This window comes from Carassius auratus, chromosome 46 (assembly GCF_003368295.1).
Source record: "Carassius auratus strain Wakin chromosome 46, ASM336829v1, whole genome shotgun sequence".
NCBI classification, from domain to species: Eukaryota; Metazoa; Chordata; class Actinopteri; order Cypriniformes; family Cyprinidae; genus Carassius; species Carassius auratus.
This window is the reverse complement of record NC_039288.1, coordinates 3,036,375-3,060,616: the sequence shown is the minus strand read 5'-3', so window position 1 is coordinate 3,060,616 and position 24,242 is coordinate 3,036,375. Positions and strand designations below refer to the sequence as shown.

At 36.9% G+C, this 24,242-nt stretch overlaps 1 protein-coding gene across 3 annotated transcripts in view; it reads right to left on the bottom strand.

Moving 5' to 3' along the window:
- LOC113063864 (rho GTPase-activating protein 26-like) overlaps positions 1–24,242 on the bottom strand; it is an 81,713-nt gene that overhangs the window by 25,995 nt on the left and 31,476 nt on the right. For all 3 annotated transcript variants that reach the window (XM_026234261.1, XM_026234262.1, XM_026234263.1), the window contains exons 2-15: positions 23,139–23,234; positions 19,005–19,066; positions 17,554–17,625; positions 16,537–16,638; positions 16,163–16,273; positions 15,408–15,512; positions 15,065–15,194; positions 11,031–11,131; positions 8,556–8,650; positions 5,896–5,974; positions 4,952–4,988; positions 4,701–4,766; positions 4,536–4,610; positions 16–100 (exon numbers count right to left, since the gene is read on the bottom strand). In XM_026234261.1, coding sequence (XP_026090046.1) covers positions 16–100; positions 4,536–4,610; positions 4,701–4,766; positions 4,952–4,988; positions 5,896–5,974; positions 8,556–8,650; positions 11,031–11,131; positions 15,065–15,194; positions 15,408–15,512; positions 16,163–16,273; positions 16,537–16,638; positions 17,554–17,625; positions 19,005–19,066; positions 23,139–23,234 — 1,216 coding nt within the window. The remainder of the gene's footprint in view (positions 1–15; positions 101–4,535; positions 4,611–4,700; positions 4,767–4,951; positions 4,989–5,895; positions 5,975–8,555; positions 8,651–11,030; positions 11,132–15,064; positions 15,195–15,407; positions 15,513–16,162; positions 16,274–16,536; positions 16,639–17,553; positions 17,626–19,004; positions 19,067–23,138; positions 23,235–24,242) is intronic.

Sequence of the window (24,242 nt, the reverse complement as noted above, 5' to 3'; positions counted from 1 at the left end):
GTGGTGGGTTGGTACCTGAGGTAGTGCTTTATTGCACTGGTGATGGTCTTGATCTCCCATTCTGTGCTATTCAGCTCCACATCTGCACAGGTTTTGGGGTCTAGAGGAGGATTATAGACCCCATTGTTAGAAGGAAGATTTAATTTACCAGTGACCTCTGTTCAACCTTTGGAATTACCAACTCTGCACACTGGCAGTATGTGCAAGCAAACAGTTTGTATAGAAAATAATCACCCCAAATAAAAACAATCACATTTTGTTGCTTTGCAGCATGATATAAAGATGGACACAGTTTTTTTATTTTATCCAGCTGTATTTACACAGTGCAACTTATAACATCCAAGTAAAAGATACTACGAAGCCTCGCACGTGGCATGCAGGAAATAAAGTAGGCTAAATGGTATGCAATATTTACTATTTTGTTCCCTCAATTTATAAATTGTCCACATGAGTTACTAATTAGTTCCCTCGATTTTCTAAATCATGTACACAAATTATAAATCGAAAGAAAGAATTAGTAAATTTTGCGGACGATTTCTAAATTTTTTCTTGCATGTCATAACACCAACATATCAGAAAAAAATTAACAAATCACTGAGTTGGAAAAAGGATCACCCCCTTATGTCTGTATTTAGTTGAACTACTTGTTGATTTTATTATAGCCTTTACTCTGTTTTGATATGTCACTACTAACTTTGCACATCTAGACAATATTTGCAGAACTGCAGAATATTTCCTTCAAGTTCAGTTAATATTGATGTCAAACAGATTTGTGGACTGCAGTCTTCAAGTCATTCCACAGATTTTCAATTAGGTTTAAGTCTGGGCTCTGACTATAGGCCATTCAAAGACGTTCACCTTTTTCTCCTTCAATCACTGTGTGCTCCATTTTGTTGTGTTCTTTGGAAGGTAAACTTTCTTCCCACTGACAACTTTCTGGCAGAGGACAGCAGATTTTCCTCAAGAATTTGACATTATTTTGCCCCATCCAAGTGCTCCAGTCCCTGCTGCAGAGAAACACCCCCATAACAGGATATTACCAATGCTTTACTTTACTGGAGGAATGCTTATATTTGGATGCTGAGCTGTATTTGTTTTACGACAGACATATTGTTTGGTGTTGAGGCCAAATAATAACATTTCATTCTCATCTGCTTCAGAATCTTTAAGGTGCGTTTTGGCAAAGCTAAGTTGTGACTGTATGTGGCCTTGAGGAGTGGCTTTTTTCTTGCAAACCTCCCATACAAGTCACATTTGTGGAGAATTTGTGATATTGTTGTGTTGTCACGTGCACACAATGGCATGCTTCAGAGTTGCTGTAGGTCTCTTGGTCACCTCTCTGACCAGTTTCCTCCTGGCTCTTTTATCCAGTTTTTGTTTTTTTTCTTTCAGTTTTGTTGATGTGAAGTGTTGATGTTAATTCCTTCACTTGGATGTTATAAGTTGAAACCGAGTAAATACAGCTGGATAAAACAAAGACTTTATTTTAAAAGGGGGTGATTATTTTCTATACACACTGAATGCATGCTGGCAACAGTTAATAAGCATAAAAAATTCAAACAATTTCCTAAAGCAAAAGTATATTCATAGTCATAGTCATTATCAGGCAGATAAATACCAGTGATCTGGTGAGTAACACAACATCAAAGTCTATTCATCCTGTTTTCACTGCAGGGTATGACGGCATTCCTATCACTTTTTGCATGTAAAGAGGGTTGTGTGCTGATAATAATGGTTCCTTGCTAAGTGAAGCTTTATACTCAAACATAATACTTCAAATAATCTGTATGATATTAATGGAGGCAGATGTGCTTTGAAAGTACAGTAAAAAATATTGTAATATAGGAGAGGCACTCACATACATTTTGGCGTGTGACAAAAAAGTGAAATGCATTCAACACTGACAGATTAATATAATTTTTATTGAACTAAATTAATTTAAAAAGAAATCTAACAATGTGTCTACCATGCAAACGATTCAACACCACCAAAAAAATGCATCATGAAAAACTAGGTCACTCACATAATAATCAATATATCTGTCTTCACTGCATGGGAGTAATGCAACAAACCTAAATACAGTCCACTATAAATCAACAAAGCTGTCTTTGATAATGAATGTGACACTGTGACAACTAGAGCGCTCACACTGCAATTAAAAAAAAAACTGCAAAACAAAATGTTTCCAGGGACAATTGTTAAAAATGTTAAAAAGGTGTAATTTTCTTAGAAATGTACTTTCTTTTTTTTCTTCAAATGCTGGTTCCATGTGGTTTTAAATAGCTTTTATATTATTTCCCAAAAAAGTTAAAATGTAATGGCTTAAATTAAACAAAAAGGTTAAAATCATTTTTAATTAAATGAAATATGGAGTAACCATCATTCATAAATAACGTTGCGGTTACGTATGTAACCCTAATTCCCTGAAGGAGTGAATGGAGACGTCACTTCGGTGACATACAAACTGGGATCTCGCTTCGAGAGACCAATCTACTTTAAGTGTAAACTAAATGAGCCAATACACATTGGCATGCAATTATTGCATCCAGCTGCAGCTGGATATATCACATAAAAAGGCAGCCGCTGCAATGCATACCTTGTTTTCGCTGAGGAGCTGAGCGGGTGACCGGGCCGCTCAGCAGCGGTACAGCAGCCATGACGACGGGACGTGGCGTCTCCATTGCTTCCTTCAGGAAACGAGGGTTACATATGTAACCGTGATGCTCCCTGTCAGTTGGTCACTCTCGACATCACGTCGGTGACCGACGAACTGGGATCTTCTGCCAAAGCACAATGGATGCTGCCCCTTCCAGTGCCCTGTGCAAGCCACCTGTGCCCTTTTTTGGGCCGGGGCTCACAACAAGAAAATCACTCACCATTTTCATAGAACTACCCACTCCGTGAGATTGGATTACACTGGTAAAATGTACCCGTTCCACTAAGAACACTGAGGATATACAGTGGACTTTACACATATGGGATCCACTTAGGTCTCACATATGGAACCCAGCTTTTTACCGGTTCTCGAGGATTCCTCAAGTGAAGGCCTGGCACCAGGCGTTCAACCAAGTATGGCTGCTGAAGGGGATGGAGGCGCTCAAATAAGGTCGGACACTCTGGAGTAATTTTAAGAAGCAGACACTAACCGCGGCTCTCAGTACCACAGTACCGATTTGAGGTGAGAACACAGGAGGATAACGGCTCCACATGAAGGCTATAGAATCTAGCGAACGTGTTAGGGGTCGCCCAAACCGCAGCTCTACAAATATCTCAGTTAGGTGAGGTCAGCAAGGTGCCATGAGTCAGCACCCAGGAGGATACAACACTCCTAGAAGAACACCCCTCGACGAACAGGTTCCATTCAAGGCGTAAGCGTGTCTCTTAGACTGTGCTCTTGCCGAAGTGTTGGTGTCCACTACCTCTTGGGGTAGGTCACCAAGAACCTCAGAGTCCCATTCAGGGACCAGACATGAAGTTTTTTCCAGAGGTCTCGACACTGGGTGCCAGAGTGTAGATCATGTAGAACAACTGACAGTGAGATGTCTCTGGAGAGGCAAACAGGTCTACCTGAGAGGCTCTGAAACATCTACAAATCTGCTGGACTGTTCGATGGATGGAGACGCCTGGGAGCATAGCTCAAAACAGCTCGTCAGTAATATGGTGGAGAAAAGAGATTCTCTGGGTTGGGAAGAGTTTGTTCTTTTCCCAGTCGACCCGAAGACCCAACAGGCTGAGGTGCAGGAGCACCAGGTCCCTGTGCTCAACCCCAGCAAACCACCCGTGCTACTGCTGGAAAAAGCCCTCGCCTGGCAGCAGCCTGGACAAGCACTAGATCGTGGCAAGGGCCTTTTTTTCTTTCAAGGAAATGGATCCTGGCCCTTAGCTCCGAAATGATCATCTTCCAGCAATGAGAACATGACTCATCCACCAATGCCACCTCAGTGTGTTTAATGCCCAGATACGCGAGGCAGCAATCGTGACCATCACCCGCCACCAGAAGCTTTCAAGATTTAACTCGCATTGAACTCGAAGCTCACTGAGGAGAATTAGATGGAGAAAAACGATGTTGTCAGTCGGCTCTGAAACGAAAAGCTGGTATGCATTGCACCTGCTGCCCTTTTATGCTCACGCTGTGACCAGCAGCAGCTGGATGCAATAATTGCATGCCAGTGTGCATTGGCTTGTTTCATTTACACTCGAAGTAGATTGGTCTGTCGAAGCGAGATCCCAATTCGTCTGTCAATGACGTGACGTCGAGGGTGACCGACTGAAAGGGAACATATTTTAGCATACCATTAAAAAAAAAGAGTTCTAATTCTGGAAATGATATACTTAAAAATAATATACTTAAGTGCGAAATTGAATGTAATGTTTTCAGACACCTAATTGCATGTTACTTAATTAAAACTTGATTAAAAACTTCCAAATGGTATATGAGAAATGGTATATGTGACATTTATGGCTGACATTCATTTCATTTAAATCTCCTGGTTTAATTAAAACAAAATAAGCAGCAGCAGGGTGCTGATTCTCACCCATGACCAGGCTGAGTAGTTTCTGCACTCTGGAGTTGACACCGACAATCCTGTATAGACCCTGTTCATCAATACCTGATAAGAGAAAAAAAAACACAGACTCACACATACTCATATGCTGGTCACCATCAGACCTTTTTTTCTAAAAAACAACATGAGGCATACCTCTGGTTTCTATGGCATAGATGAATTTTTTGACAACGTTGAAGCCAATGACATCTAATTGTGCCACTTAAATAAAAGTTAGTTGGGAGAGGAAAACAAAAACATCAATACACCACCATGGTAAAACAAGCAGTAATACAAAAAAAAAAAAAAAAAGTGTTCATGAACCAGCATGATAAGTGTGTATGATTCTGTGATTCAAATGAATTATGATTTAAAGATGTAGAAGACTGAAATAGCACCATACTTACTAGCTTCATTCTGGCTGTCACGATTCAGGGTGTATACCTGCGAGACAAGACATTTTGGTCAAGTGTGTGGCTGTTAATACAGAGCAGCTTTGGAAGAAAAGAAAATCTGCATAACAAGTACAATTTAGTGGTACCAGCTGAGAAGCCATCACAGCATATAACACCACTGCCTCATTTGTCCTATTTTACATGCATAATCTGCTGGCTAAAAGCTTTTGAAAACAGGCTTCATCACACTGAAAGAGACATTTATCATTCTAAAACCTAGTGAGCTGCCTACGTACATAGGCAGCATTTTTATTGATATCTATCTATCTATAATTATGACAACCTTCAGAATAGTTTAAGAATGCTGCTGTATGTGTAAGATAAGCAGCTGCTTCATGAATAGACATAAAGTACATAAATCAGATAGCAGATCTAGACTGGTGGAGCTGGGGGAGGTGGAGGGTTTCAGAAGAACTGCACCATTTACAGTAACATAATTTAACTAGTTATTTAATCAAAACCACATAATATTAATAGGAAATATTCAAATACATTTTTGTGATAAGCAAAATTGAATCATTTGAATAATTTGAATCGTTGCCTAAAAAGTGCTTCATCAGTAACTGATGAGGTCCCATGCTGCCCACGAAAGTAACAGCCTATGTAGGTGGTATGCTAGCGAGGCAGCTCACTAGATTAAGGAACAGAGCCTAAATCATCCTACAATACATTACAAATTCTATTATGAATCCAACACTCAACTAATCCACTATATCTGAATTCATATGCAAAAAGAACACAAGCTAAATGCCTCAACATGCATATTTATGAGACGCGAAAAGTCTGATGAATATGCATTCAAAATGAGAACACAGTTTATCTGATGCACAGCAGTGCCAAGCATGCAAACTCTCTTATGTCAATTGATATCAGATTTGATTGCTCCGATAAAGTACCGGTTCTCTTCCGTCCATGGCTTCCATCCAGAGTCTGCGGTCTTCCTCTGACAGCGCCTGCATGGTGATCACGCCTTGCCTGAAACATGCACACACGTCCAGGCGCAAGCGTACACAGCGGTACAGTCAACAACACACACATGCACACACACACAAAAATCTCCTGTGATGCATGTATACTTCCAGTCGGACACTCTTAGTAGATAAATAAACTATAGAGCCTTTGGGTTCTAGAACAATTTATTTTTATAACATCTACAAAGCCACCCTTAATTGTATTAAATTTTCACTTGTAGTGGACTTAAAAAAATAGTATGGTTAAAAAACTGTACTTGCGAATAATACAATAATATTGATACTAATAAAATGTGTCTTGGACTTAAAATGCACTTGAAGAGTTCATTTTTAAAAGTAATAATGTCAATGTAAAAGTTTTAATTTAAAGAACCATTCAAATGATTGTGTTTTAATAATATATTGTCATGTTTTAAAGAAGTACACTTATTTTGATGTGTTGAACATTAAAGAAGATCTAAAGTACTTTGATTATAAATTTTAACTTGGTTTAAATTAATAGCAATTAAGTTCTACTGATGAACTCTTTAAACTAAATGGCATGCAATTTAATCATTTAGAAACAACGTTAATAGCATGCTATTTATTAAATCCACAATAGCAAATGCATTCATAGTTGAAGAAACACACATAAGTCATTACCCTTGGTTACAAATATAGATAAACCAGATACTGATGATGCTATTTCAACAAATTGATAGGATTTCATGACTTGCAAAATGACAGTATGGACATTCAGTCCGATAGATTTACCAATTCGATTGATTTAGCATATAACAATGTAAGAGCCAGTTTTTGGTGCTGTGTGTTTGTATGGCAGCTCTATCAGTAAATCAGGAGTACACACACTCACACACCATTCACTTGCGTGACAACTGAAGGTTAGGCCATGCCAGGTCAGGAAGAGTTATGGTAATAAACCTGGGGATGTTTAATTGAGTTTGTGCACAGGAAAGCCTGATAGATTTACAGTGTGGTGGTGCACTGCTGCCGTGGAGGGCAAAAGCAGGAGGCTATTGCAAAATTGCAACATGTTTTGTGTAAAATACATTTGTGAATAATTAACTAGATAACTTCATCATGACACATCGGCACTGAATCATAAAGCATCATAAGCCACAAAGGCATTGATGTATTATACACATTCATGTGCATGCAATGTCTGAAATTGTCACTCACTAAAAAGCCAAAGTTTGAATTGACTCACAGCTATAGACGCTGCATAGCATCACCCTATTCTTAATTACTATTTTGTCTAAATGTGATTCTTTTCTTATTTTGTATAAATATTTTTTAAAACATCTGAATCTCAATGTGACCCTTTACACTGAGACATATTTTCTGAAAATCCAGCTTAATGTTAATAAAGCAGAATTTTGATAGGTAGGATTTAGAACCACATGGAGATTTGCTTTCTATCAGGTGTTTAAAAGTAGGATATTTTTTTTTCTCCAAGTAAAAAAATACATAAATAAATAAATAAACAAAACAACAACAAAAAAACTAAGAAACATACATTTATTTTGACAACTTAAACTACATAAATTAAAACTAGCTGAAATTATACACCACTGGCCAAAAGTGTTGAATAATTCAGACTTTTTAATGTTTTGGCTGCATTTGTTTGCTCCAAAATACAGTAAACAGTAATATTTTGAAATATTATTAAAATTTAATATTACTTTTTTATTTCATCCTTTTAAATAAAGGTTTTGTTTCAATATGTTATATTAATATTTCAAATTTATTTTATTCATGTAATGCAAATCTGAATGCTCAGCAGCCATTAAATAAGACTTTAGTGGCACATGATCCTTCAGAAATTCTTATAATAAGCTGATTTTGTGCTTATTATCAGTCATTATTTATGCTCGGTTATGAGTACTGGTTCTTATTATTATAAATCTTAATTTTCTTTATTAATTTTTTTGTATTCTTTGATGAAAACCCAGTCTATTTATTTGACACATTCATTTGAAATAGAATTTATATATATATATATATATATATATATATATATATATATATATATATATATATATATTATAAATGTCTTTTCTATCACTTTTTTAATAAACACAGTCTTGGTAAACTTTTGAACAACAATGCACATGCTTGATTCAAATAATATATATTTTTAAATGAAAATTTTACAGAATTTTGTAAGGTTGATGCTTAAAATCTAATCTAAGTGTTGAAAGAAATTCGAGATATATTCTCTGGAGCTAAATCTTATTATGTTATACATTTTTGCTGGGAAGCAAGGCTAAAATACTGACAGATATATATATATGTAATTTGCCCAGCATTATGTCATTAGGTCTTACATCATTTTTTGCCCTATAGATTAAGTGTAAAGTAATCGGCTCCCTTCCTCTGCCTACATCCCATAAGATGGCCACTTTATCTCTCTCCTCCTAGCCACTGCAACAGTTCTGACAGGCCGAAGCTGTACTCTCTCTCTTCATGCCTGACAGACCTAGTTCAAATCTCCACCCCATTTCCTGAGCAGCAGCCAGGAAGTGTGTCTCCCGCTGAATGTTACGTGGACCAAAGTGCCATCTGGTGGCAGGAATGCAACTCACCGGTCCACAGCTTCAATGTCGAAACAGAACCGCTTCTCGATGGAGTCTGATTTCCTTCTGGTGCAAGATTTGAGCGTAAAGCTTTCCTCATCCCCCTGAAAAGAGAAACATGGTTTCCTATAGGCCCAACAGTTTTCAGTGTTTTGCTTATTTGATTTTTATCTGAGCCTGGACGGCCGACTGGAAAATGTGACCAGACGTTCTATATTTACCAACTACACTGTCATCACATAAATGATTATATAAATAAATAATAATGTGTCAGGTTACTTCCTATCTTCTTGCAAGTGTGGCCATGGAATGGGTGTTCAAATGCAGTCAGCTATTTTTATTCCAACACTTCACAACTCCTTTGGCGACTAGCAACACATTACACGCATGTCTCTGGAGTACATTACCAGAGTTCTGTTCTTCAGTGTCCTCTTCACTAACAGTATAATCGTTTCTATCACTCCACTCTGCAGAGTCACTTCTCTCATTTTAATTTTTTTTACTCTCTTCACATTTCAGAAAAGGTGACAGCATATTGCGTATGCCCGAGGACTGGGTACTAAACAAACTGTGTACACTTACAGAATGAAACAAGGGTGCCTGCACTCACATGAAACTAAAACTGACAAATGGGACTCTGTGGTCTAGTCTACAATAAATCTGCAAGACTGCATGTACACAGTAGGTATACCATTTGGAAATGCATGTTTTCAGTTATAAAAGCATTTAGGTATTCAGGTATTAATACCCGAAGTATTACACTTCGGTGCATATTCATACATGCCACATCCTTTGTGTTACTTCACATGTGCATCCTGATTCCTGCTGCCATCTCTTTCCAAGTTAAACGATGCACACACACACACACACACACACACACACCTCATCCACCTCATCTAAAGCAAAATGTGATTCATCAGACCAGGCATCCAGTGGTCCAGTTCTATTGCTCACGGGCCCATTGTAGGGGCTTTCGGCAGTGGACAGAGGGTCATCATGGGCACTCTGTGGCGACGCAACCCCATGCACAGCAAACTGTTTTGCACTGTGTGTTTGGACATCCTTCAATCATGGACAGAATTACGTTTTTCAGCAGTTTGCTCGTCTGTGTGATTGGACCACATGGGCTAGACTTGGCGTTTTGGAGATGCACCCAGTCATTTAGCCATCACCGTTTGTCCCAGAGGTCAGATCTTTTTGTTTGACCATTTTCCTGCTTCCAAAACATGAAATTCAAGGACTGATGGTAACACTTTGGTTAAGGGACCAATTCTGACTATTAACTAGTGTATTAGCATGCATATTACTAGCATACTGGCTGTTTATTAGTACGTATAAAGCACATATGAATGATTTATTCTGCATGACCATATTTTAGATCCCTTAATCCTGCCCCATACCTATGTAGATTTTACAACTACCTCACTATTACTGAGAATTGGTTCCCAAGCTAAAGTGTGACCCAGTGTTATTCACTTCACCTGTCAGTGGTTTTAATATTCTGGCTGATCAGCTTATATAGCTCACTAATGAAAATATGTTGAAGATTAGTGTAAAGGCAGTCAATTTGTTATCTGACGATTGGTTTCCACAGTGTATTTAACAATATGAGTTTGTAAATCCTGCTTGTAATCCCTCTGGACCGTTCGCCTGCTAACCCTCCAATATAAGTCTATTTACTGTAAACGTTCATTTTAACCATCTGAAGGATGAGCTGAATGACTGTTGTAACTGACATGCCCAAGATGCAATACATAAACATTGGGTTGAAAGAAGAACAGAACAGGGTTAGGGTTATATGAGTTTTCAACATTTTCAAACCTAAAATCAGAAAGCTTTTATTTTGGCGGGTTGCCAGCAAGTAAGTATCCACTGCTGGTTTTAGCAAATGCCGTGTGAAGCCCTTCACTTGAATGAAGAGTTACAGATTTGCATTTTGCTGTGAAACCGTTCGAAGTCAAACTCAAGAATCAAAATATTTTTAAGTCGGAAATTTACCTACATTAAATCGAAAGGTTTTTGTTCCAACAGCATTTCCTTGTAAATATGTTAGCAACAACAAAAACCATGCACACCAGGAAACAATATAACTCTGTATTCAATCTATAAATCGCAATAAAGCACGTTTTCTGATTGCATTTCTCTTGCGATTGGCAGGTTTGTGTGTTTAGCAGCGGGGTGGTAGTGTGTGGTTGGAATGTAATCAGGCCAAATGCAGTCCCTGGTGCGAGAGTCGTGCTTTTGACCCTGCGTGTGTGGCAGTGTAGAGTGAGCCGGGCACAGAGCCAGGTGCCGACACTGGAGCCCGCTCAACGATGCGATACGCAGCTTCTCGTGCCAAGATCAGAGTCTTGTCAACATGGGGAACAAACTTGTGGCCTGTGCCAGCATCCACTCTCCAATCCAAAGGCTACACATACTGTTGAGTGAAAGGGCACGAGAGGGATTGCATGTGACAAAGAAAGAGAAAAAAGAACTACTTACATTTTTGCCTCCAGACTTCTGATCAAACAGCATCATGGTCATGCGTTTGGGCTCTCGGTGATAGATGCAGTAGTACTTCACCCATGTGGACACAAATGAACCTGATTTGGTATAAAACAGGGAGCCATGTAAGATCACAGAGCTTTAGTTTAGTTTAGTGTTCATGTGTGTTCAGCAACATGGACGGGAAACACTGTTTTTAGCCATTAAAGTTTTGTGTGATAGAAAAGGAGAGATATGGTAAACTCTTTGAAGGCTTCGATTAGGTGAAACTTTTAAGCAATGGTGGAAAGTTAAAAAAAAAACAAAGGTAAAATGTAATACTGCACATGAGCATAATAGCTGCTGCCTATTTTTTCACCATCTTTGGTTCTTATTCATTTCTTAATAGGGATTTCAAAAAATCTTCAGTAAAGGCATAAATAAGCAACACAGGTTCAAAAACAAATGCTCTACATGTACTTACATTTTTGCTAAACTTCAAATACGTAACTACACTGAACAAATTTATACAGGCAACACTTTTCTTTTTGTGCCTTAGGCAAGCCACAATAAAAGGCCACTCTAAAATGTGAAGTTTTATCACACGGCACAATGCAACAGATGTCACAAGTTTTGAGGGAGCATGCAATTGGCATTCTGACTGCAGGAATGTCCACCAGAGATGTTGACCATGAATTGAATGTTCATTTCTCTACCATAAGCCGTCTCCAAAGGCATTTCAGAGATTTTGGCAGAACATCCAACCAGCCTCACAACCACAAACCACGTGTAACCACACCAGCCCAGGACCTCCACATCCAGCATCTTCACCTCCAAGATCATCTGAGACCAGCCTGCCAGACAGCTGCTGCAACAATTGGTTTGCATTACCAATTATTTTCTGCACAAACTGTCAGAAACCATCTCAGGGAAGCTCATCTGCATGCTCATCGTACTTATCCTAGTCTTGAACTGACTGTAGTTCATCGACATAACCGACTTGAGTGGGCAAATGCTCACATTTGATGACATCTGGCACTTTGGAGATGTGGATGACTCACGGTTTTCATTGTACAGGGCAGATGGCAGATGGCAGACAGCGTGTATGGCATCGTGTGGGTGAGCAGTTTGCTGATGCTGGACTACAAACACAGGTGCATTTTATTGATGACATTTTGAATGCACAGAGATACCATGATGAGATCCTGAGGCTCATTGTTGTGCCATTCATCCATAACCATCACCTCATGTTGCAGCATGATAATGCACGGCCCCATGTTGCAAGGACCTGTACACAATTCCTGGAAGCTGAACAGTTCTTGCATGGCCAGCATTCTAACCAGACATGTCACCCATTGAGCATGTTTGGGATGCTCTGGATCAGTGTATACGACAGTGTGTTCCAGTTCCTGACAATATCCAGCAACTTCACACAGCCATTGAAGAGGAGTGGACCAACACTCCCCAGGCCACAATCAACAACCTGATCAACTCTGTGTGAAGGAGATGTGTTGCACTGCGTGAGGCAAATGGTGGTCACACCAGATACTAACTGGTTTTTGGACCCCCAATACAGGAAAACTGCACATTTTATAGTGGCCTTTTATTGTGGCCAGCCAAAGGCACACCTGAGCACTAATCATGCCTTTCTTAATCAGCATTTTGATATGCCACACTTGTGAGGTGGATGGACTATCTCGGCAAAGGAGAAGTGCTCACTAACAGATTTAGACAGATTTGTGTAGAATATTTGTGAGAAACAGGCCTTTTGTGTGCATAAAAGTCTTAAATCTTTGAGTTCAGCTCATGAAAAATAGGGACAAAAACAAAAGTGTTTTGTCTTTCTAATTTTGTTCAGTGTATATGTTCGACACAGTGCAGAAGCCAGCTTAATTTTGAACACTGGAGGCAATAAAACACCAAAAAACTTTATTCCTTTTTACTTATATTATGATTACCAGAAAATAAATTAACAAGGATACATTTCCGTGCCAATTCTTTGCACAATATTTTACAATCCCCTTAAAATATACCTTTACCATAGTGCATGATTTCTAAACTAATTTATTTTAATATGGATATCACATATTCAGCTGTATGCGTATGGATTTTCTGCTTTAGTAAACTTGCTTGGTAGCACACCTGGCACACCAGTGCACTTGCAATGCATAAAACTCAAGTATGAGCATCATGAAACATGGTTCGATAAAAGTTATAAAATAGGGTAAAATGGCAAGTTTACTCAAGAAAATATATTTTTATCTCACTTCCTCTTTCGTTTAGCCCCATCAATTTGGTTTACAGTATGATTTAGTGTAGGGAGTATGTTCATTTTAAAGGCAAAAGAGCGTTAATCTTTTAGTGACACTTACTGGCCATTTCATTTATCAACTGCCATGGTACATGCATTAACCAATGTGATTAAATGTTTGCACAGTTACATTTATCTGTTTGGAAAATACTGAACATTCTCTAGTTACACGCACTGAACATTTTATTTTGGCTACATTCACACTGCAAGCATTCAGATTTATTGCTCAGATCCATTTTGTGTGTGTGTGTGTGTGTGTGTGTGGCTCTTCACATTGTCTTTTTAGGTAACACTTTAGTTTAGGGACCAATTCTCACTATTGACTAAATGCTTATTAGCATGCATATTACTAGCATATTGACTGTTTATTAGTACTTATAAAGCACATATTAATGTCTTATTTTAAATGACCATATTTTACATTCCTTGATCCTCCTCCATTGTGGCCAACATCAGATTTCAGTGTGAACTAATAACTGTCCTCAAACTGACCCACATGTGCAAAACAATAACAAGACAGCATGAAGTGCACTGTCATATAGAAAGTAAACACCGAGGCCACTGGATTAAGCTTTTTTGCATTTATTTATAACTGATATGCCAAGGAAGCCATATTCACAGAGTGAACAAAAAACTACTGGTATGCAAAATCTTTTAAGTGAATCATGTCGGCACAGAATTATGACGAATGTCAATCTATAGTGGAATAAAAGTCGCATGTATTCCGATATGACCAATCAGACTGAGGTCGCATTGTAAAACATCTGACCTGAATCGGATTTAGCACCAAACTACGTTCACACTGCAGGAACATGTGGCCCAAATCAGATTATTTTGCTCACATTTTTTCTCATGACAGTGTGAACAGCACAAACCACATGGAATCTGATCTGTTCAATTCCGATCTGTGCCACTTCTGTATGTGGTACTACATCCAATACAGGTCAGACATTTTGCAATGATACCGCAATGTGAACAGTCATATCGTAATTCATGCGATTTTTACATTACTGTAGATCAACATTCTAGATCACGATTCTGTGCTCATTGTGAAAACATGCCAACCCCGTTCGTGTTGTTCTTTTGAGCATGCGAATCAGTTCAGAACCAGGATCTATTCACACTGGAAATCTGATATTGGCCACATTTAAAACACAAATGTGAACAGCTATACAAAAAAATCTAATTGAGCACTAAGGCTTGCAGTATGAATGTAGCCAAAGTGGCCAAAACCTGAAACGAAAAGATCAGATTCCATGTGGTTAGTGCTATTCTCACTTCCATCACACACAAAAAAAAAAAAAAAGAAATTCAGAAAAAAAAGAGCAAAATATCAGTTTTGGGACACATTTTCCTCTGATGTGAACATAGCCTTACAAAATGCTGCAAAACATGAAAGAAGTAAAATGAAAGCATTGAAAATTTATTAAAAATAGTAGCCTACAAAATAAAATAATTGAATTACAGTTAGTGATATGTATGAAATACAACACATTTTAGGTGTACTGCAAAATATTCAGATTAATTCAAATATACGAGTAGTTTGAGAAAGCAGGAAGATTAATGACGTTCAGTGACGTCACTTGCGTTGCTTCATGGTAGTGGCTGCTGACATATTTTATTTTGGCTCGCCATTTGGGATTGTGGGTACATACACACACACACAAACCCAAACCACACTAACCTCTGTTTGATCAGATGTGTCTTAGAAATCTGAAAAGCACCAAACTTTTCAACTTACGTTTCTCTTGCACAAACAGGTATCCTTCCATTGTGTGTGGACTGATGCTCTTATGTTGGTGCGGGTTTTCCTTCATCTTCTTCATCAAACATTCCACCTCTGAACGTGTGCTCTCGAACCGGTTCCGTGTCTGAAATACCACAAAGACAGAGAAGGAGAAGCTGTTAGCATGTTAGCATGTTTCCAAAATATCTGCAAACGTATTTCTGTGTTTTCTGTTTAATAGAATCAAAAAATGACATACAGCACCTTTAATGCATTAAGGTATGACTATGAACTAATTCGGCTCTCCTAATTTGTAATATCAATATCTTTGGGGGTCTGTTGTAAGAAATGCACTCACATTTTGAATGCTGATTGTGAGGTCTGTCTTGAAATGGTTGAAGTCTTTGGCCAGTTCGTACCCATGATGATAATATGTAAACAGACCTTGTAGAAAAGCCAGCAGCTACATCCAAAAGAGAGAAAAACAGCCATCAAAGAAGAGATTATAACATAACATAACATAAAGTAACAAAACAAAACGTAACGTAACGTAACATAACATAAAGTAACAAAACGTAACGCAACATAAAGTAAGAAAACGAAACGAAACGTAACGTAACGTAACATAACAAAACGTAACATAACATAACATAACATAACATAACATAACATAACAAAACATAACAAAACAAAACAAAACAAAACAAAACAAAACATAACAAAACAAAACATAACATAAAGTAACAAAACGAAACGTAACATAACGTAACATAACAAAACGTAACATAACATAACATAACATAACATAACATAACATAACATAACAACAAAACATAACATAACATAAAGTAACCAAACGAAACGTAACATAACGTAACATAACAAAACGTAATGTAACATAACATAACATAACATAAAGTAACCAAACGAAACGTAACATAACGTAACATAACAAAACGTAATGTAACATAACATAACATAACATAACATAACATAAAGTAACAAAACGAAACATAACATAACATAACAAAATATAACATAAACCAAACATAACATAACATAACATAACATAACATAAAACAAAACAAAACAAAACATGCAATTAAGTTTTACCGGCTCCACAAACTCAAACATTTTCCTCTCCTGAACTTCCTGCACTTTGAAGACATATTCCAGCGAGACTTCATAGAAGTGATGCCTCACGATGTCCACCTGGTTATCCGCCTGGGGAGATTCATTAAGAAAAACTGAAAACATACACAGATGTCCATGACATCAAACTGGGCTTTGTAGCCTTCAGTCCATGATGTCTACAATGGCAGAGCGTGAACCAAATGCTTTTTAAAAATGAAGTCAAGCCTTTCAATACATCTGTCCCCAATTTAATGTTTTATAGGAAATCAAACCAGATGCTTGCTAGTCTTAAAGTGCAACAGAAGATGATTTTAGTGATTCTCAAGTAAAACAGCTTTAATAGCAGAACATACTTCATGAAGGTGTGCTTCCTTCTTCTTCGCTGACAGACTGAGATGTTTCTCCAACACTGTACAATATTTCTCCGTCTCTTTATCATATTTCTTTTTGGCTTCCTGGGGGATAAAAATGCAAACTCTGTGTCAAACAGACAACAGCCGAAATGTTATATGTAGAGACTGGCGTGCATGTATATACACATCTATATTCATTTTTAATTGGATATGCAGTATTTAACTTTTTTAAAGCAGTTACAGTGGGTCGTTTCTGTTTCAATATACACACATACACTTAAATTAAACTATATCAAGTAGTGTGTTTGGGTGTTTGATGCTGAAGCTCTCATACCATTACCGTATATGCTTGTAAGTACATTCGGCAGTACCTTTTAACCATTTTTCAAAGCCAATATAAGTATGAAATTACAGGTAATTACAAACGAATTGCATTTCATTTAATTTTTAACTATAACACATTTTCTTTTATTCCAAATAACATGCAATTAAGTGCCCGAAAACACTATTCTTTTAAAGTACACTATTTCTCTAATAAGTAGATGCATTCGCTTAAAATTTGTCATTCAGGAATCAACATCCGCCAGCAGCATGGATGGGGAGCTGAAAAGTTGGCAATACATTTGAATCACTGTTTGAAAAAAAAAAAAAATGAGGCATGGACAAATCCGTGCTACATGTCAAATTGAACAGATTCATTGTATCAGTTTTTTATTCATAATGAAACATCAAAATGAGTGTTTACACATCATAACCAATAGATGGCAGTGTTGTCTAAACAGTTACAGTAGCTTCATCGATGCACTTTTATCTGCACTGGCTTGACCATCATGGAATCTGCTGGTTTTGACTCTGACATTGACCTTAAGTGACAATGTTTCCCTTGAACAAGGTACTTCTATAATGGCACTGATAACTGAAAACATCTACATTCTGCCAGGAGTTAAAAAACACAGTAAGACTCTCTCTGCTATGAATATTATAACAACATAAAGCGATTTGAACTTCTGCTCTCACCTTTGCAGCTCCAATCTGCTCCTTCCTGAAACGTTCCAGTGGCAAAATCAACACATCACTGGCATTTTCAATCTGAGGAGACACAAGTCATAGGGTTACTTTTATCATCTACTTCTAAAAATCAGATTTAGCCAGGCTCCTCCCCATTCTTTGTTACATATGTTTTGAGAACTGCTTACTCTTACTTAAAGGTAGACTCCACCCCAAAATGAAAATTTTGTCATTAATGACTTACTCCCAAGTAAATCACACTGTTAAGGTCCAGAAAAGTATGAAAAGCATCCAGTCAGAATAGTCCATCTGCCATCAGAAGAGTTTACAGTGCTTGCGTTCAGCAGATTTTCTCCAAATTAGTGCTACGGTTATGCGGCGAAACACTGAGGAGACAAATTGTTGAATAAGGTCATTATTTTTTTGTTTTCTTTATGTACAAAAAGTTACGTTATGGTTGAACCACAGATGGCAGATGGACTATTCTGACGATGTCTTTCATACTACTCTGGACCTTAACAGTGTATTTTACTTGGCAATCTATGGGACAGTCACAAGCCTTCCAGTTTTCATCCAAAATATCTTAAATTGTGTTCTGAAGACGAAAAAAGCTTTTACGGGTTTGGAACGACATGTTAAAGCATAAAGACTTTATACTGTAGACATGACATAACCTCTTTTTATTTATGCATTTATTTATGCATTTATTTTAGTATTTTTTTTTTGTCCATCACATAAAGACAGTACTGGCAAACTAATATTTTTTATTTATTTATTGCTGGATGGATGCAGTCCAAACCAAAAGATTAGATTATTCATAAAAAGCTGCTTCACATTTTTTAACACTTGAGTTATAAACGAAAGACACAAAACAGTAAATATAAATACGACTGGATTGGCCACGTTTACAGCTGTTAAACATAAAGATACCTATGTCAGTGTGACCACACATTAGCAAGTTGCAGCTTTGCTTGGCAACTATAAACCACCTACCATTACACAGTGTCTACATCGGATACGTGTGAAAGGGAAATCACACCTATAAGCTATAAAGCTTGTTACAGTTTGCAGAATAGGTAGTAGTTTTCTGCTTCGTGTCAGATTTGGTCTATAGCACTAGGGTATATATTCTATAGCAGATGTCTCTTTTATTTCTATTAAGTTTATATAAACATCTCTTATGCAAAATGTCTTTTTCAGGACAGTATTCATAAAAAAATTACATATATTTTGTATGATCCTTCTTATTTTGGTAAAATAATGAAGATTTTGCAGATTCTGCAGGGTGAATGTAATCTTTTGACCACAACTGAATATCATCACACTGTCTAAATCAGGAAAAAATAGTCATAGAGGTTTAGAAAGACATGGAAGTGAGTTAGTTTTTTTTTGTGAGTTTTTCTTTTAAACTGTTAGTGATAATGAAGCTGATGATAGTGATGATGAAGAAACCAGCTAACCATTCGTGTCCTCTCATCTTCCAGGTTCTGTAAGACTCCAGCAAACTCCTGTAGTGATTTGGCTTTGAAAGAAAAGAAATAACACTGGTGATCACACACAACATCTTGACCACATTAGCTTAAATTGCATCTGCAAGAGCTGAAGTCAGACATTTGTCATTTTATGATTCAAAACGGACACCCTGAGATTTCAAGTACGACATTTTTATTCAAAACCAAGCCAAGATCAACATTTTTCACAGCACGTTTTTAACTTGGCAAAATTGCGCAATAAGTTTTGTGTTTAACATACACAAGTCTGTGTGACAACCATGAGAAGGTGACAACAAAGAAAAAAACAAAACAAAAAAACACGTGACCCCATACCAGCTTCTGCAAAGACTATATTTAACACCTACAACTAAAAAAAAAAAAAAATTATAGGCGAGAAAAAACTGTGAGATGCAAACAGTTGGGTTGGGTTTTGTGCAACAACAACAAAAAAAAAAAATATATATATATATATATATACTTTTTCGCTTTGCAATGCTTAAAAAGAGTACTTATAACAGAAATAGTACTTCAAAAGAATATATACCTGTATGCAAACTGAATGTAATATATTTCAGACATGCCTGAATGTTATTTAGAGTACAATTAACTGAAAATGTGTTATGGTATAAATATATATATAATGGAATTAAAAGCATGAAAAAATAGCTTTTTTGATCCATTTAAGTAGGACTTAAGTGCATCTTTATATGCAATTGTGTCCTGTGCTGGTAAAATGAGTCACAATGAGCAAATTTTCAAAAATGAGTCATTTTTATTTTCACATTCCTTCAGAATGATGTATGATTTGTTGGAATTGGACAGAAAAAGACTGAGCTACACCCGTTTGAAGTCGACTAAGTCAGCAAAGTCAATCTTGAGAAAAATCGAGTTTCTTAAAGTTTTCTGAAGGTTCTGAAATGTTGCATCTTTTCCTCCAAATCTTTTCTTAAAAATAATAACTATATCTCATAATCACAATATAGATATTTTTTTTATTTTGTCTTTGTTATTATAAATAAGAAGATATGCAAAAAAAAAAACAGTAGAAAAAAATATACAGAAACAAATAATGCATTACCTTTATTATTTTTAAATAATTTAGTGTGAAAACCTCAAAATCGTAATTTTGCACTTTTTTTTTTGTTTGCCTGTGTGCATTCCGGCTCATTTTGCCGGCACGGGTCACAATTGTATAATACTTTTTACACAACAAGGTTTTTTTTTTCAAATCTTAAAGGGGTCATGACATGGGTTTTTTTTATTTTATTATTATGGTCCCCTAGGTGCAATTATAGTATTACTATAGTTAAAAAAAAAAAAAAAACTTTTAAAATGTAGTGAATTATGACATTTTCCCACCCTGTTTCTCATCCTTTGATTCAAACAGTCTGTTTTGGGTTGTTTCCCCTTTAAGAGTTCAGTGTTAACGCCCACTGTTATGATTGGCTAACGACATTTGACGGAACATTTGCGGATTGAGCGTAACTGTTTAGTAGCGAGTGATGCATTCGAAGCGATGGCTCTTGCAATGATAAAACCTTATATGTTTGAGCCGGAATCAGATGAGGAATCAGAGGAAAATGAACCATCACCACAACAACGAAGACTGGATCAGCCCGTGTCCACATGGAAAGTGAAACTATTTTGAATTAATAAAAAAATTGTAACCCGAGACACTTGAAAACGGTTTATTGTTGCATAATTATTCTATAGTTTAATATGCTAACAGTTCAACATTATTTACCTAATTTCAATGAAATGATAGGGTGTACTGCGGACAAAAATGCATGCACAGGCCATATTTGAAGATGCAGCATTGATAAGGCAACATTTTTAATCTTCTATTACATGTAGGCCTACTAGAAAGGCGACATATTTTCAAGATTCTCTTATACAAATAAACTGCATCCATTTTTCCCTGACGTCAGGATCTTTCGGCAGCGTATTCAAAGATGTTGTTTGTCCACAGCCAGGAACAGCACATCTGCGTGGCATTGTAATTTTCCTGTACACAGACCCACTCGCTGTCCGTCGACTGAACACTTGTGAGGCGCGCAGCGCGACAACGATCCGAAATGAGCGTAGTTGTCTTGTGCTGGAGGCGGTCATATGCAAATGGTTGGAACGTCACTTCGCACCGTGACGTCACTTCTTACCATGGATCCAGAACGAGCTGTATTTAGAGCTTGATTAAATAAATGGCTCGTTTATAATGGGGAGGACGTCTTAAGCTATGAAACTTGCAGGACGTTTTAATGGTACAAAGACCTCTTATATTCCAAAAGATCAAGGCAAATTTGGTTTCTCATTTCATGACCCCTTTAAATCTGAGAACCTTTTTCAGCAGTGCGATATTCTAGTGATAACAGAACAATTTTACAGTTTGTATCACATGAAAAATATTGTTTTTGTGTCACAGAATTGTAGTTGTAAGTGTTTTTTAAGGCAAGAATGTAGCTGTTTAGACATCAGATATGTGGTTTGTTAATAAAGATAACGTCTGTTTGGAAATTAGCTTTTTTGGAAATATGAGCTCCAGGGCATCAGTACAGCACTCATTAACCCGATCTTCTGGAATTTGTACTTTTGACTGAATTGCCTAGCAACTTTAATGATGGCCTTTTTTTATTGTTTATTTTATTCAATAAATAATGTTTTATATAAATAACATTAGTATTTTATCATAGTATCTAGTATTGAGAAACGGTGTGTGTGTTCGATGATGATTTTAGTTACATCGTTCCACTATTAGACTGTTTTTATGAGTCAGCAGTTAAGACTTTTATATTGAAAGAGACTGAAACAGGGTTGTAAACAACTATAATATTTTCAGTTATAATAACACCTTGTAAGATGCAGCAGGCAAATGCACTGAGTAGCGCTGTCATCAGAAATCACCCTTAACAGATTAAAGGATAGTATGACAAAGATATCGCTTTCCTCAGTGGACATTCAAACTAGTGAACATGCTGCTATGAGCATGTAGGAAATACTGCTGCTGCACATATAACATATATGAAGTAACCCCCATATTTAGCATACATAAAATTACTCGTTAGCAGATCTAAACAGGTGGAGCTGAGGAAGGAGGGTTTCTGTAGTGTGTTACTACAGCAACCACTAAAGTCACAAAAGTCTACTTTCTTTAAGTATACTTAAGTGGTATTTTATTTCATTAATATTGTTTTATCTGCAAGTACAGGTTTTTAAATATACTTTTAAGATTTGAAGTACACTACAATACAATTAAGTGCACTTCTTTGGCATTGTATTATGGTGCTGCTATACCGAAGCCAATTATATTAATATCATTGTATACAACTGATGTTATGGCAGACATATCTGCAGCGAATGCTTTTGCAAATGCAAATACTCTAAATATGTGCAAAAGTAATGGTGATACTAACTTTTTACTGCTTAGCACTAGTATTTTTACCATCATTAAAGCAGCGAAATCAAACATCTAAAGATATACAGTCGATGCATTACAAAAATAAAAGTGTCCAGATATAATAAAGTTCTTATGTTCAACTTCATAAGGAACAAGGTCAAGAGAAATTGAAAGACTACAGGCCTGCAAGGCTAAGACTGAAGATGAGATCAGGAAAAAAAGGCAAGTCAATACACGTTCCTTCATCAGATTCAGCCAAGCAGGATTTCAGCAAGTTTCCATGTAAGGTGCCAGGACTTACAGAAAGCCACAAAAATTCCCACAGGTTCCAACACTTAAGCCTTTGATGCCACACCATCAAGAGGAATTATGGCAAATACATAAAAGTTGAGCTGAAGCCTTGGTTTAATTGTGGCATAGTAGGGGCTAAATGAAACGGTCCGGTGGACGGCGTTCAGTAAAACCTGTCTTTTTGAGTTAAAAGCTTGTAATGAATATCTCGTGTAAGAGCTGGAGTGGGATCAGATGGCCATGCATCATTCTGTACTCAACAATGATGAAACTGGTGCTTTAAGGTTGAGTTCACATGCTTTCTACAAATGTCCCTAACATTTTGGGGCTTAAAACCGAAGTATAATCTGATACTTTTTGTTTATTCCATTACAATAAGGAACAACAAACACAGAAAAGAAACAATGTTGTGATCTTACCAATGCATATCTCATCGTCTGTTTCTGCATCCCCAATGCACTGGAATTTAAACTCGTTCAATGACTCTGCAAATTTTCTCTTCGCAGTAGACAAATCTGTAAAAAAAAATGTGATGAGATGTGTTAGATTTTTACAGACGAGAATAGCACTAGGTGGCAAAACCACACATTATCAGTCAGAAAGCGAGAGAACATGTACTGCGCTTTGGAAACTTTGTGGCGTTTGAGTCTTTCAAAATATACAACTGATGAAGTGAGCGAGAGGGAATGAGAAAAAGAGACTGCACAGGGGAAAATGTCCAAAAAGGAAAGCTAAGGAGAGACAGAATGAGCCCAGAAGTCCCTGAAAACAAATACTGTTTGTCATGGAGTGAGAATTAGGATGGTCAGATCAGATAATAAATGAAAGGCAGACCTCTTGATTATATAGATTGTCATAACTTAAAATCTTCAGGATAATAAACAACTGAACACCTTGCACTTTTTTTTAGCACTTTTTAGTTTGAGGTAAATAGTATATACTGCACTTTAATAAGAATTCAGTATATTTGCAAATGCCAAACTAGTTCTATAGACTATAGAAATCAACAGATGTCCCAAACGACTGATTAATCATTAAGAACAGTTGAATTAAATGACACATAAAGGTATAAACTGAATGTGAAGATAATGCAGTTCAATAGTTTCAAAAGTAATAGCAATATGAAATGCAGTATGTGATAAAAAATAAATAAAGTAACATTTTAGTTTAGGGAGCAATTCTTACTACTAACTAGTTGTTTATTAGCATGCATATTATATGTTTGTTAGTACTTGAAAAAAGGATCAGTCTCAGTGATATTAGCCAAACATTCTGTATGTGATTGTGAAAGTGTCAAAATAAAAAGCACATTTTGGCCAGAACTTAATTCCCTGTGTGTAAACTCTCTCCAATACAAATGACACAATTGATAATCAACTCAAAAGGCAAGTTTGCCAGCATACAAATACATGATTCTTTTTTCAGGACATGTGCAACATGTTGACCCAGTTCTTCGTGGAAAGAAATACAATTCTATTTGGCAATGGTTGCTTTGGCTTACCAAGCTAGCAGGTTACAAGACG